Below are 16,722 nucleotides of genomic sequence, written 5' to 3' on the forward strand. Positions count from 1 at the left end.
CTGAGCTATGTTCGAAGTTTCAAGTCTCTAGCTCATCGGGAAGTGTTTTAAAATTCGATTAGAAGATTTGACGCGTACAACAACGACAACGACAACTCGGCAAACTAATATAAGCGTGATAAAAAAAAGAAAAAGTCTTACTGTATCAGAGGTTCGGATAGTCGAGGATCTATTGTATTAGAACGAAAGGGAGTAAGGCATGTAGGAAAGGGTGGCAAGGCGACAGTCTCTGAATATTTTAATGAAACCTTTATTAAGATTTTATCGTACCAAAGTCAAATAGTGACTTTGGCAATACAAACAGGTAAACGTTGCCCCGAGAGTCCTCGATGCAGATGCATAACCGACTCAATACAATAATCTCAACGGAACGAAACGCGATCACAGAACATCGGTATACACGGTATCTCAGAAATAATCATTACCGTCGAGAAAACAATATCGATACAGAGTAATACGTATACAAAACGAATCATCGCGACATTCCCAGCGATCGGTGTAGAACCGTCAATATAAAATTGGCCACTTTATATCACTAATAAATGGATAAACAAGCAATTTCCGCCGGATGGATCTGCACACATTGAGTGACCCAGCACGGGCGGTTTCTACTACCTTAAATCACAATGGCGACGACAAGTTTATTCGTTTACTTTGTTCAGTTTCTTTTCGTTAATTAATTATGTCCTTAAGATTGATCGTTACGTACATCAGAAGGCGAGACCGCAACGCGTGCGCGCGTGCACGGGCTCTGAAATCCGTATACATGTGACGTGCATCGGGACGCGAATTTCGTGATGCTGAGCATAACTTATGCCGAACGTGTCCCTAACAACGACATTGCTCAGCGGTCTGCAGTCACCTGTTGCGCTCCAAGCATTTTTCTTTGAATTGTTGTTAGTCAATTTTTATTATCCTGCGAAACCTCTAGCATCATTAGTGTAATGTTTCAATGAAATAGTCCACCGATTTATCAAATTTAAAACTTGTATTGTGGACAGTGTGAAAAATGTGTTAATGGTTCCAGACTCCTCTGAACATCCTCCTTCTGAAGAGATTCAGGTTCTTTTTAGATTTCATCTAAAATACTCAGAATTGTATTAGATGCACTTCTCTGAAGGAGTTTGTAACATGGCGTTGTACCAATTGACATGATTCCAGCTGTTCTGATAATGTTCATCAAAAAGATAAAGCGGCTTTCTGTGTGAACCAAGACTGACCACTATATCTTATTTCTGAAAGCAATATAGTTACATTTTGAAATTCGTATTTCTATTCTTCAGTAAAGATTCATCGAAGATTTGAACTTGCCAATCAGCTGATCAGCAAACGCGGTTGTTTCGAACATGTTCGGCCCGTCGGATAATCACGAAGAGGAGCATCCAACAATCGCAGTTCAATGTTATTAATCTAAAGTACAGTCGACGATTTTTGGGACGGTGTTAAGGATGGGCGTCGCGGCGCTCCTCCGCGTCACTCGTGAAATTGCGAAACCGCCGGATGCACGGAGAAAATAGTTTTTATCCCCGGGTGGCGGCGAGCGTCTCGTTCGCATATATCGTTTTAAAATCCTTCATATCATCGTGATACTCGTCCGCTCAAAGTATACAGAACCCGATGAAGAGTTTTCTCGTATGTCCGTTCAGGCCGTTGAACCGTAAAAAAATATTTAAATGCATGAACATTATCTATTTTCCAATCCCTTGTCCTGACCCACGATCCCACACATCGGGGAAAATTGGAAAATATACACATTTAACACTTTCGTATACTGTCGCCAACGAGATCGCCCCGGGGCCTTGCAAGCAAGTAAATGCACCGTGCACGCGCGTCGGTTGCGTCGCGGCTGCATCTATCAAGAGGAACGATCCATGGAATCCATATATATATATAATATATATATTTATATATATATATATATTATAGGTACAACCGGAACACAGAGAGACAATTCTTAAACAATGCAATTAATCCTTAACTGACACCGCTTTGCTTGTAAGTATCGTAACGAGATAATAAAAAGATCTTTTTTGGCAGCAGAATATTTTGAATTTCCCAGTTACTCAATTGTTTTCGTAGATTATACTGTTTTCATCAGTCATTACCAGACTGCGGACTTTATACATTGCTGACAAAAATCCATGCATGTATTTATTATAAAACTATGAAGACATTACAAGAATTTCAGAACACTGTTATATTATTCTCGACTTGTTAAAACTGTGAAATATATGTTGTCGTCTTGCTTTTGTCTTTTACAATCGACTTCGAAATTTTGTTTTTGCATAAAGCTCCACACACAGTCATTACAAAAATTGAAATGAAGAGAAACAGTAATAGTGGAACAATAGTACCCGATCAACCCTCGGATGGCGGTCCATTTTGACAACTTCACAGTTAACCCTCCGTATACTATGTCGGAGTCTGTTTTGACCGGGAATATCCAAATTGTCATTTAAGTACTAATTCGTGGCAATTAAACTAACTAAATAAGGTGGAGTGGGGTAAGTCCGTCTACGGGGCAAGTCCGTTAATTGGTTATTTTTATTATAATATGAACGAAATTTCTCTAGCTTATAAAGGTGTTTAAAGAATAAAGGTGTTTTCCTCGCTTAAATCAACCAATGCCAAACAGTCACGTGCCATATACACGTACAACTTTGAGGTTATCTTGAACGTGTAATAGTTAACAAGTTATTAATATATTCTGTGTTGTTATTTTAGGTAAGTACAACAAATATTGATGTAGGTTTACATTAAATAAACCGTTTTTATTGTATTCTTTAAAATTTATTGAGAAAAACACTAAGATGATCTTGCCCCGTAAATATTATTGCACGGGGCAAGTCGGTACTATCGCGGTGGGGTAAGTCCGTACTGTATTGGTAACTATAAGACTAAACAATATATTTAATGCAATAAGAAGCATTTTATAGCAGGCTTGTAATCATTCTTTTCTTGCCCCGCAGCACTTGAAACAAGGTTCCAAAGCATTTTTAACTCTCAGAGACAGACTTTCCCCATTTTGGGGGCAAGTGCGCCCTAGTTGACACTTTGTACAATATCCTATCAAAATGATAATTTTCAAGCAAAATTAGAATCCTACATAATACAAATTCATCAGTAATAACTGTGGCAAGAGTTTGATACCAAGAACGTTAAGTTTTTACATACCAAACTGAAATACGTCAGTTTAAAGTTCAACTTTGCAAAAACTAATGCGGACTTACCCTACTCCACATTAATTGAATAGCTGTTTCAGTGATGATATCGGAAAGACTAATGTGCCTACACGAGATATCATCAAAAGTAAATTTTTTAAAATTATTAATTAGAGCTGTGAACGGTCCTAAGCATTGCCAATTATGTAGGTATAAAAATCGTCCGTTGTCCGAGGGTTAACATTGATCAAGATGAGTACATTACAGCGTTGTTTCTCTATTCTTTTCTATTGCTGTCAACGGAACGGCTGCCAATCAAAATTATTCATCAGCAAGCGAGCAATGATAAGCGAGCAACAATTTTCACTTTCAGGATCAAAATGGACTCCACCGACTAAGGGTTCAATGGACGCGTAGAATACTTTTTATTTGAAATAAATAAAAAAAGACGCGTTTCCGATTGATTCTTGTTTCAAAGATCGGTTTATCATAGAAATCGTAGGGTAGGTAGCTGTTCTGCAGTCACAATAGTTTTTTTTTTTTAAATTATTTAACAATGTTCCACCCATTTGTGACAGATATTTATTATTCCTGATATTTTTTTGAGGGTGGTTACTCGAAGGGTTGTTTCCGAAAGCTACCCCCTAAGGACAAATGATTTTTCCGACCCTGAATAACTGATTTAAATTTTTGGAAAAACTAGTTTTTAGCTTCGTTTTCGTTTGTATTTCACCTAAACGTCTTGAGTAATAACTGAAAAGCTTTTCACCCCCATAGCGCCCTTAAACGAAGTGGTAAAAATTTTATAGAATAGCGTTTCAGGCGAAAAGCATTGTTTAGCAAAGAAAAATGGAGGCCGATTACCCGTTCTTATCCTGCCTAGATCCTTTCCGCGATTACTGATTTCTGATAAACTTTGTCATACTACGGTCAGTTAAGGACTAATACGAGCGATCCGCCCTCTTCCCCGGATATTACCTAGGAAATTGCCTAGACAGCTAGGGAATTGCCTGGCCAGGTAACCCACGGCAGAGAGCGGAAGGGAAGGCGAGAACACGGTAAATACAGAGTGAAAGAGATAGTCCAAAGAGAAAATCTTTAGGCACACCCACACACATACACATACATTTATGTATATATATATAATATATATATGCATAGAACGTAAGAGTCATTTCATTTATTTCAAAACTTTGTTTATACTTAGATACGATGAAGCAAATCGTAAATATCCGGACTTAGATTTGCCAGTGCGTAAGTATCGAACGCAAACGCGAGCAAGGTGATGGCGACGTTTCTTCTTATCTTCCTATTTCGAATTGCTCGTTATTTGTTTAATTAGCTATCTCTTCTTTCCTTTCTTTCTTGCTCTCTCTCTCTCTTTCTCCGTCTCGCTCTCTCTCTCTCTCTCTATGTTTATCTCAATATTACAGCATTGAAAAAGGGGCTTACGTCATACGATTTTTCCTCTCGTGATCGGTTTCTTCTCCTTTACGATAATCAAAAAATAAGTTATCAGAGTACTTTGTACTTGTCCAAAGCCGATCGATGGTCGCGGAAGCTCTCTTTCTCACTCTCTCTCTCTCTCGCTCTTTTTCTCTCTCTTTCTCTTTCTCTCTCTCTCTCTCTCTCTCTCCTTCTCTTCTGTTACAGTATATTCGATTTCGAAGAAAAGGCAGACACGAGATCGCGTCGATCACCTTGCCCGCGGTCTTTTAGACGGACTCTTTAAAATTGCTCGTTAACTCCCGTACGATTCGCGCGTCATTATCGATGTAATCAATTACGTCGTAATTCAATAGCAAATATATTATCACATTTAGATTGTATTAATGTTTAAGACATTCGGCCCGGACCTTCTTCGACAAATCTTGACGCCTGTCGACAATTACCGTCTCGTCCGTTTTGCGAATCCGCAAGTTCACGCTCGAGTTCCGAGTAGCCTAAGCGCGACTCGGTCGCGAGATCTCGATCCTCGAGATCCCCGAACGTATGTATAAGTGTACGCTCGTGGTTCCCTTAGACGTCAGTTTTTTTCGAAGATTTCCAGAATCGACCAACCGGACAGCTTTCTCGGGAAGATCATCGGTTTCGTTGCCTGGACTGTTCTCGAAAAATGTTCGCGATCGAACCGATCGACTCAAAGCACACTAATTAACTGGCTCGTTATGCACACACACACACACACACACGCACACACATATAATATAATATATATATATGTATATATATATATTTGTTTTTTCTCGTCGAAAATTCGTAACTCGTGCAAGTTGTATTGCTTTTCGAGAGGTTCGCGCCGATTCGTACGATGATCGAGCGAGTAGCCGGCGGCTGGTCGTTCGTTCTCACGTAAATCTAAGAAACATTAATATAGAATATATTATTGTGTAGTTTATATAAGGTATACGTTAAGACACTTACCATCTACTGCAAAAATTCAACAGTTAAAAGATTGTAACAACTAGTTCGTAATTTTTATACAAGACGATTTTGCTCGATCGGCATTTTTCGTTCCGGGAACATTATTTCAGCTTTCTCTCTCTTTCTTATTTGCACGGTGGCCGATTAACGAAAACGGAAGAAGAGAAATAAAAAATGGCGAATCGAGCGAATTCGGCTCGTCCTCGCCCCCGTTTCTCTCCCCGTTCCCCTTATTCTTTTTTAGAACGCTGGTTTTCTGTCTCCCCTTCTACCAACGCCGTTCTCCCGTCTTCTTTTTCACGTTCGCTATTTCTTTTTTTGGCACGCATTTGTATCGTTTACTATTGGCACGACAATTTACGAACAATGAGCTTGCTAGAATTAATTCGAATAAACCTCGGACGCACCTGAGATCGATCGCTCGGACAATACGATATAATAAAAAGAGCCTTTGTTACACGTATTATGCACCGTATACTAAGACTGAATGCCAATAAATCGTTACTCAGCTCGAGGAGGCTCTACGTCCGTTCACGAAAGGCAATTTTCCTTAAAGCAACAATAGACTCACTGGTACATGAGGAATCTGATGTTCTGCGTCGAAACTCGCCGTTATGTTTAGACTGCGGATCTTTATGAAATATAAAAATTGTTCAAGTGAACTGTAAGAAACAAAAGTCAAATGAAAATGTATTGTCTCGTTTAATATTGGGTTGAGTTCGTAGCGTTTTCAAATCAAAATTCCAAGACAAAAAAAAATGGCAAAAAGTAATAAGATAAAATGGAAAATGTGTTATTGAACAAATCTACGTATAAATATCCTAATTTTATCTTTGAGTTTAATTTAAAAACGCTACGAACTTTCATTCCAACCCAATAGTTTGAATCAGTCGAAACCAATATAACAACATCATTCGATTCGTCTAATACTCTTACCATTTTGTATTTGATTAATCAATTTTTGTCATAAATGCATAAAATCCACAGTCCAGTTATGTTCAACTCTTCGACGCACAAAGATGCCATGATTTTATGCATTTATGATAGCAACGACTAGGTCAAATGTAAGACAGTGAAAACATTTAAATAATTTACAGATACTGTTGTATTATTTCCAACTGATTAAAATGATTAACGAGTGGAACAAATGTGCATGACGCTTTTAATTTTGCATTGTAACCTTGCAATTAATACAGACAATTTTCATTTTGCATAACAATCTGTAGTCTAGTCATGTGTTTCCTATGAGATTGTAGATATTGAAGTAAAATATTATTTAATATTAACAGTAAGTATTACGAGCAACACGTCTTAATAGAGGGAACATATTTGTCTCGAATTTATAAAATGATATAAATAGTATAATGTCAGGGAAACTGATAGATAAACTCTGAACTAACTAGCTCTTATCACTAGACAGCGGATTTTATGCATTTATGACACAAATCAGTAAGTGTAATTTAAAACAGTAAAAATATTAGAAAAATTTAATACTACTTTGTATTACCTTCAACCTATTGAACATGTTAAGAAAGAAAATCAGTTTCTATTTCACACCAGTTTGTTGAAATCCAGGTAGAAAATGTGTATTTTGCATAAAGATCCGCTGTCTACTTATCACCGTTTTAAATTTTATGTTTATAGTTTACTGAAATGTATCTTGCATTCTCCTATTCCTGTTTAGTTCTAGTTTCATTAGACCAGAATCAAAATTCGTGAATTTCCAATAGGGTGAGTTGCACTAATGTGTTAGCATTGCATTTATAAAAATTTGGACATTGCTCTTTTTTGCAGGCAATTTCATTCTTTTTTCAGTGGTGAAAGTTAAATTAGAAATATCACAAATAAACAGACATAAACACAAATCATTGTTGGCTAGAAACATGTACGAATAAATAGTTAATAAATTCTGCAATAAACTTGAAATAAATATGTAATTACTATTTCCATAGCTACATGCTGCCCAAGAATGCAAATTTCGCCTCATAAACGAAAAAATAGGACTTTTGAGGGCGATAGCGGCCTAGATCGATCTTTTATCTAGCGCTTTTGACTACTGAAAAATCCCATCTTTGTATTATCGAGAAATGAGAAGGCGAATTCCGCACCCTTGCGATCCTGGAAACGAGTCTACCGCCTTAACCTATGCAAGGTAATGTGGGGTCTCAGAGACCCAAGCTTCAGATTTTTTAAAACAATTTCTATATGAATAAAATTAAATCTGTTTTCAAATTTATTAAAAACGAGGCTATTTATAAAATTCATTTGTCGGGGTCTAAGGAACTGCACCTTACTATTTATGTGTTATTAGACCTTACCTTGCGAGGGTTAAGAAAACACATTGTAATGTGGTCAAGTAAGGGGAAGTTTAAAGAATAATAACACATTAACGAACAGATGGTCACGTTGTTTGTGTAAGTTCGTGTTAACTACCACTATGGAACTTGCATATAGCGAAAGAGACTCTTGGGACAAGCTAATGTAAACGAAAAAATACTGATAACACATGTGTTAGCGAATTTCGTCGCAGAATGTTCAAGTTATCCCAGAAAATTACGCGATGTATTTCGGAAGTGTCCGCATTCGGAAGATTTCCTCGTGGAAAAACGTCCGACGAGGTTCGTGAACGAAAGGAAAGCGAGATGATCGCGTGTATCGAACACGTTCACGATACCTTAACGGCTAAACAATCCTCTAAACGCGGCCATCGAGGCCGACGGTTCTAAATGGAATGAATCGAGCGGTTATCAAAAATAGAATATATCGTTACAAGTACGATACACAACGCATATCGGTATACCAACAATCAACAACATCGCCGTCCCGTTCGCTGTCGCAAACCACGGGACGACCGGTACCAAAAATATCATCTCACGAAGGAGAACGTTGCATCCGCGTGCATACAAAAGCCCGAAAAAATTAAAGAGACGACGATCCTCCTCAGCTCCGCTCCACTCCTCCTCATCACTCCTCTGAACGCATGCACGCGTTTAACAACGGAAATCCGCTGGCACACACGTGTCACATCATGTATAAAAAAAGTGTCGTGAACATTATTATAAAAAATGTTGCGTATACTGTCGATACGAATCGTTCGCAAGTGTACAATCGTTGTTCAAATTCTATTGTACCCGATGATTGCAAAAGTTCGTGATTTTCAAACTTCTAAATCTTCCTTGAAGAAAATCCGTAGACTTTTCCCAAAATGGAATCCATCAACTTGTAAAACATTGAGCGATAATCGTAGGACCATACACTTGGTCAAGCTTCTTACGCTCCTCAGAAATAGTTGCATAAAACAGCCTACGATGGTATTACATTTTACATTCACAATTTACATCGCAGAACATAATTCACAATCAGAGTCACAGGAAACATGAATGTAACTATTTCATTTTCGTATCGGGCACGAGCTTCTGCAATCATCATTGTTTAAAACATGAAGAGATATACAGTGTGCAAAGTGATTGGTGAAGACGATTCTTACTTTCATTAATTGTTTTGTAAATAAATAAATTTACTCGGTAATTTCACAAAGAAATATCATTGCATCCTCGATAACTGTAACATAAGCAATGTGAGACTCATTATTTTAATAGACTCGACAATCCTAGTATTAACATTACGTTTACGGAGCTTTAGAAGTAACAATTTCACATTATTTTATAAACATAACAAGGATGTGTCTATCCAAATTTTTGGCCATTTTTCCGTTAATATATATCCAGAGACATAAATTTGCTAAATAATTACTCAGGGAAGGATCTTTACAATCTTAGTAATCGCGAATTAAGAATATTAGAACCAGTCATCTTGACGGGTCCGTAAATCTAATTAGTGTTAACCCTTAAGTGGTATAGTGTTTAAAAAGATTATATAAATTATAAAGTATCATCCTAGGATCTTTCTAACATTTTGTATAAACTTTTTCACATAGTTGTAAGTATATTATTTGAGATTATATAATCCAAATGTTTTAAACAAGTTAAAAAATGTTGACATATACGATTTTGATACAATACATATAGCAGAGAAAGTTACGGTACAGAATTTTCGTTAGGGTCATGAGAGATCCCAGTATACCAGTTAAGGGTCAATAATTGCCTAATTACTAGTTTTATGTCAGTGACGAAAAATCTGAAGCTAGCTTAACACGTCGACTGTACACACCAATGTCTATAAAACACATTCAAAGGGAATTATTTAATAATACAAGAATAAAAAGCACAAAATTGATTATAGCTAGACTGTAGATTTTATGCATTTATGAGAAAATGAATTGAAGAAATACAAAACTGTGAAAACAGAAGAATTGCTGAATATGATTACGCTAATGTAATGATTGGACAGTGGATTTTATGCATGTATGACAGAAATGAGTAGGTGCAGTTTAAAACAGTAAAAATATTAGAAAAATTTAAAATTACTGTTATAATGAAATTAAAAATACTGTTAAAAATAATATTATTTTCAACCTATTAAACATATTAATAAAGAAAACGATTTTCTGTGTCACCCCAGTTTATTGCAATCCACGTAGAAAATTTTTATTTTGCATAAAGATCCGTTGTCTAGTAATAATTGAAAGGAAAAATGTATTTTAATTGAATTTCTACTTTTAACAATCGGCTTAGAAATGTTTCATTTTGCGTAAAGATCCACAGTCTAATTATAGCAATTATTACTATAATCTTCGTATTCCTTGAACACCCTGACAAAGTTTGGTTTACTTAATAAATTGTAATAAAAATTGACATACACACAAAGCAAGAAATGTTTCGATGAAGATTACCTGAATGGATCTTATACTTATTCGTTCAAAAAGGAATTTAAAAATTCACAAGTTTAACAACCTTGCATGTTGTGTGAAAAATACTTTTATCTCTCTATCCACCAATCATTTTCATTACACTCTGCATACTGTATATTGTAGCGTAAAAGTTCACAAATAAGTAACTTTTTCAATTATTGACACATACGATTGATCGAATTTTGAAGAGCTATAACGATCAATAATCACAGTATTATTGAAATTAGTTCTTCCCTAATCATTAATTGCAATTTTCAATAATTTGCCTCTTTAATACTTTCCCAAGAAAATAATACTAAGTTAACACATACAGTCGAATAAAAGTGGAAAGTTTATCATTAATATTATGTAATGTGAATTACTGGTCGTTAATAATTAAATATTCTTTAGCTTTAGTATACCGTTAACAAGTTTTTGAACTTTCCAATTTCGGTACCAAATGTTCAAAATCAAAAATATTTTATGGTTTCTGCATAATCATTTTCCAACACATATTCGACATCAAATGATATTTGATCAGTAGACTGCGGATGAAGTAAATCAAATAAACACTTTAAAAACACTGTTGCAGCATTTTCTGCTCATTAAAATGATTCAGTAAAGAGATAAGTATCTAATATGTAGCTCCTGTGTTTTACAGTTAAGTCCACAGTCTATTGATCAATGGTAATTCCTCCATCTGATCAATCGCGTTTAGTTCGATGAAATTCCAATAATTTTCGTTCAAAATTGAAATTGGCGAATACAGTGATGGTCGTAACACGTTGCGCGTCGAGGAGCATAGATCCCCTTTTCCCGTGCCTTTCTTATCTTTCCTTTAAAAACGGTTATCGACTAGAACGTAGGTAGTTATGATACATTAAAAATTGACACACATTTATGTTATATAGATTGGCCTCAGCCTTATCGCCCTCCCCGTTGTCTTTCTCTCTTTCTCTTGCGCTCTTCATCATTGCTCACTCACTCACTCACTCACTCTTTCTCTCTTTTATTCATTCATTCTTCCCCATTCTCTCTCTCTCTCTCTCTCTCTCTCTCTCTCTCTCTCTCTCTCTCTCTCTCTCTCTCTCTCTCTCTCTCTCTCTCTCTCTCTCTCTCTTTCTCTCGCGCTCTCTCTTTTCCTTTTATAGCAGAAAGTAGTACGGTAGAATCGTTTGGGGACGGTGTTCGATCGTAAAGAGGAAAAAACTTGTAATTGTTAATTACTTATTCGATGTTAAGTGAGGATAGAGTATAAAGCCTGTTATTACGGAACGGGAACTTGCTTGCTTGCTTGCTAGCTTTGCTGTGCTTTTCTTTGCTTTGCTTGCAAAGAGAGACAAACTTTACAATTCGCTTTGGCTTACACTTTCACGGCTTAAATATTAGTTGAGACAACATGAAAAAGTTTTACGGTTCGTTGGAAAATCCTGCATTCTGTATGGTTTTATCTTTTTGGCTTATCTTTTTTTTCGTTTTTCTGTTTTCTTTCACTCCCTCTCTTGCGCGCGCTCTCTCTCTCTCTCTTTCTCTCGCTCGTTCTCTCGCTCTCTTTCCACTTATAGTTTGCACCATTCGCTAATGGTTAATATAAAAACGTTAAATAATATTAGTTGAAAGTATATCGTATATCTTTCCACGTTCATTTAGGCGGACACAATTATTGACCACAGCAGAAGACTTTCGAGCCTCTTATCGCTACCACTATGAAATTCGATAAAATTCTGTCGACTATTCTTCTCCTCAATTAACGAACATGTATCGTGTACACTAATTTATGTATACGCTGCTGCAATTTGCCAATACTTACCGTAAGAATAGTTCACCCGCCTCGCGTTTTCCATGGTATAATAGTAATGATACCGGTTATAATTAGACTGCGGATTTTATGCATTTATGGCAAAAATGAGTATGTGCAATTTAAAGCAGTGGACAGATTAAAATATCATTAGAGAAAAAATTACATTCCTATTTAGCTGCAATGTTGTACAATTTATGAAGACAATTTTTATTTTGCATAAAGATCCGCAGTCCAGTTATAATAATCATAGGTAATCATAACAATGTATATCGTTATCGATAATACGGTTAACAATCATAATTACAATTGGACAATTATAATATAGCCGGAGTCGAATATAGGAGGGCGCGACAGTAAAATTATGTTTGCAAAATAGCACCTTTCCCATAGGATAGAGACATCAAGCTGCTTATCTATCTAAGAGCCTAAATAATAGCTCTTACAACAATCGTGTAAACAAGTTAGTAGTCGCATAATATTTTTTAAAAGAGATTCTGGAATGCTTAACAAATCTGCTAGATAAAACTGGAAATATACTATCTCCGTATAAAATCTTTATCGGTAGAACCGACTCTTGGAATAGTGAACATTATATTTGAAAAGGAATAATTATTTTCATGTGTACAGCAATTACTGAATTATTAGGTCGAGTCATAAATAACTTCCGATACGAACAATAGGTTTTACCTAGCTGCATCGGAAGTTGAGTCGACTTAATAATTTGCGGAACATGAACATTTCCAAAGAGTGTGTACCACCTTTATGTTACAATTCAAAGATAAAAAGAAAATAGCCGTTTCTCAATGTTGCCGAAATCAAAGACCGATGAAAAACGCCTTAACCCTCATTCGTCCCTGGTGTCAATTTCCCACAGTTTTCCCGAGATAAATTAGACTCTTCTATTATTCGTAGGCAAATTTTCCCGACGCTTCGTGACTTTTGTCTTTTCAATGCGAAACACATAACCGAAAAACCGAAGGTGTAAATGTTAACTCATCAATTTGAATAAAAAAAAACATCGAAAAATAACTGTTTACTGTGTTATTTCATCGAGCTTTTACCAGTGTGTCAATTTGACGCCGAGGGACAGATTCAGTTCGTCAAACGACGGACGGATGAGGGTTAAATATACAATAAGGAGCATAACTGATTCCGCAGCTTTTTTATGAATGGACCAAACGACTTCAATTTCTCTGCACGACTAGAAGAATTAGTTTAGTAAATGTCGTCTGATAAATAAGTTGAAAAAATGCATTTGGTCGGGGAATTGTGATAAACAATAGTAAAAATTGATCTTTGCAACTTTTTTAGCTGGGCCAATAACGAAAATTTAAAAGATGTTTTGCAAACTGGTACGAATTATACACGTTCCGAAAATTTCATTGAAATTGGTTAATTGGTTTACGAGTTATAAACGATTAAAAGTGGTAGAAATTGCAATTTTTCATGATGAAACACATCTTTCAAATTTTCGTTATTGGCCCAGCTAAACAAGTTGTAAAGATCAATTTTACTATTGTTTCTCACAATTCCGACCAAATGCATCTTTACTAAACTAATTCTTCTAGCCGTACAGAGAAATTGAAGTTGTTTGGTCCATTCATAAAAAAAGTTATTCTGATTTAAAGTGTGTGGAATCAGTTATGCTCCTTACTCAGTCAGTCAGGTCTGCCTCGAGCAGAAATCGAGCACAGCCTGGCGAACAGGTAACGGGCATTATACTGGCTGAACGTCGCTCGAAGCATGGGATGCTGGATTTTGGACAGAAGCTGTCCGGACATAATGCTGACCGCTCGATCCTGGATTCTGCCCGGCTCGGCCCCGGCAGAAGCTGCTCGGGCACAATGCTGGCTGCTTAGTCTTGGATTCTGCCCGGCACAAGCTGCCAGGCAGATACCCGGTCTTTCTGCCGGCAGAATGCGCTACCTAAGGTTGATTTAGCTTAGGCGGCCACGACCGGCCGCAGCACTGTAAGGTCTGCGTATACCGAGTTGCCGGCAAGGGCCGCCGCGCCGATGGCAGTGCCTCCATAAACCCCGGCTCCTTTAGGTAAAGGATTTGATAGGATTCGATCTTCGATTTTTCAGATAGGATTGGCTACTGCCAATGCCTATTTTTTTGTGCCACGCACAGCAGGGAGCATCTCAGTATACTTAGACCTTAGCTAGCCTGGTTTTGTATCGAACATTTCCCATCGGGGTTGCGGCGCGGTTGGGAACAGCTGGATACAAAACCAGGCTAGTAAAATGCTGCTGGCCCGCCGAGGCCTGCCGTGGCCGCCTAACCTAAATCAACCTTTACGCGATCGTAGATGCCTGTCCAAAATTGAGCATGTTTGCTTACTGGGTTACTTTGTACGCGTTACCAAAAATTGGTAATGCGTTGTAAGCGCAAGAAAATTAGTGTTTTTGTTCCAGATTATCTTTCTGTCGCATTGCGAGCGAAGTAAAATGAAAGCACGCGCAGCATGAGTGTCTCTTAGCCATCAGGATAGCAGTCTTAACGATCGCTGAATTTCGATCGACAATCGAAAGCCTTAACGATCGACGCATAAGATAAACAAAGGACGAAGACACGCCGTCTAGCGTTCCTACTTTCAGTCTTCCTCTATAGTCCAGTCTACGATTCTAGCACCATTGCGCAGCTTTGTCGTCATTCGTCATCGTCAGATCAACGAACGAGTCCCGATAATTAAAAATCGACTAATATAAGATCTCGTTAGAATTTAAAGATTAGATTACATTATCGACGTTCGCATGCAATTCTCTACGTGTTGCCTAATAACTACGGGCAAACCTCATCGTTGCTAATCAGAAGTTGAAACTTTCTTGTTACTTTCATCTCCGCCCGGACATCATGTTCTCTCCTCGAAGCGCCGCCAGTAGTATGCGTATTGTAATCGTTACGAAGCTTTCGAATAATTGCAAATAATCAGGAAACACTGTTTGAAAACATGGAATCGTCAACTTCTGATCATCCTTGCCGTCATGGATTCAGCTGCCCGAGGCTAACTTAAGTCTTCCTCCAAGTTCATGTAATTGCATTGTTATTCTGGACTCCTCTAACTTTTCTTTTCAAATGTCGCATTTGGTAATGCGTTTTCTGTATTTATGAAAAACTTCAAGTGTCATTTGAAATAGTGGAGAAATTAATAGAATTTAAGAACGCCGATACATTACTTAAAACGTATTGAAACTTTTATAGAGAAAAATCAATTGTTGTTTTCGTTCCGTGTCTTGCTATTGATACAATTCTATTTTCCACATAGATCTGCAATCCAGTTGATTACGACTTTAGCGATTGGATCATTTGCCGAAAGGACTATCTCAGCAATAATTCCTGTTTTACTTGTTGAAATTTTCGAACATAATTATCGTTTCAATGTCTTCGAACTGGTTCAAACGTTCTCAAACGCCTTCCAATTAGTCCCAATTGTTAGAACTCTTGTTTTACTTAACAAAACTTTGTAGAAATGGTCAAACACAATTATTGTTTGAACGTCTTCGAACTGGTTCAAACGTTCTGAAACGGCTTCAAACCAGTTCGAATTGTTCAAATTGTGTGAATCTCGTGGCAGCTCGAATCACGACGGTACGATCAGCTTTGCCAATGTAAAACCACCTCCACAATTTTAATACCTAGGTCGCAGTATTGACAAAGTTAGGACGTGTGTGACGACGATCCGCTTCCTTCTGCTGAGTTGCTTCGCTAGTTAGCGGACTCCGAATTGGAGGACGGCGAAGATTCCGGGCTCTGCACCAGCGGAGTGTCCCTGCCGATCATGGGAGTGAGCAGCATGCCACGTGGACTGAACGTGTCGCAATAGAGATTCTCCTTTTTGTGGACGCGTCGCACGTGGCTTCGTAGGTTGTCCCGGCGAGCACTTCTGTACGCACAGTGTGGACAAAGGTGCGGTTTCTCGCCCGTGTGCATACGTCGATGTTGAATGAGCTGAAACAACAAGGAGGATCATTAACAATACGGCAATGTCTCGATGTACAGTAGCGGACAAAAAGTTAAGTTAATTATTATTAAGTTAACTATCTTTTCAGTAGATTATCGCATTTTATTAGAGATGCTAAACGTATAATAGTTCCCAATTGCTCTTAAGTGTCGAAGTTCGAATAAAATGACTTTCGGAAAAAAATATTCTTGCCAGATATTTGGTCCATTGACACCATACACATTACGTAACAAATATTTTTTGCATCAGAATAGCCTGAGAAGATATTTAGGTGGCCTTACTTAAATGGACCACCCTGTATGCATATGTTTCAATTGTAAAACAACAAAACCATTTGAAGAATTTAAAGTGCTGTTGCACTATTTTCAGCTCATTAATATTATTAAGAAAAGATATAAATGTCTACGTAGAACACGTATCTTGCCATTAATGCATACAATTTTTATTTTTCATATTATACAAACCCACAGTCTACCAATGAGTTTAGAACAGGCAGTTCCAACTTATTCCCCTCCGAGAACTGCAAGGTCCCTACCATCGAACCTCTTCCCACTACTACGTAAAATAAATTTAAAAAAGAAAC

General features: G+C 37.3%; 1 protein-coding gene across 6 annotated transcripts in view; it reads right to left on the reverse strand.

The window, feature by feature from the left end:
- Window positions 1-234: 234 nt before the first annotated feature.
- LOC143212100 (uncharacterized) overlaps window positions 235-16,722 on the reverse strand; it is a 42,326-nt gene continuing 25,838 nt past the window's right edge. For all 6 annotated transcript variants that reach the window (XM_076430470.1, XM_076430469.1, XM_076430473.1 and 3 more), the window contains exon 7: window positions 235-16,126. In XM_076430470.1, coding sequence (XP_076286585.1) covers window positions 15,884-16,126 — 243 coding nt within the window. In that variant the 3' untranslated portion in view covers window positions 235-15,883. The remainder of the gene's footprint in view (window positions 16,127-16,722) is intronic.

This window comes from Lasioglossum baleicum, chromosome 9, assembly GCF_051020765.1.
Source record: "Lasioglossum baleicum chromosome 9, iyLasBale1, whole genome shotgun sequence".
In the NCBI taxonomy this organism is placed as follows: Eukaryota; Metazoa; Arthropoda; class Insecta; order Hymenoptera; family Halictidae; genus Lasioglossum; species Lasioglossum baleicum.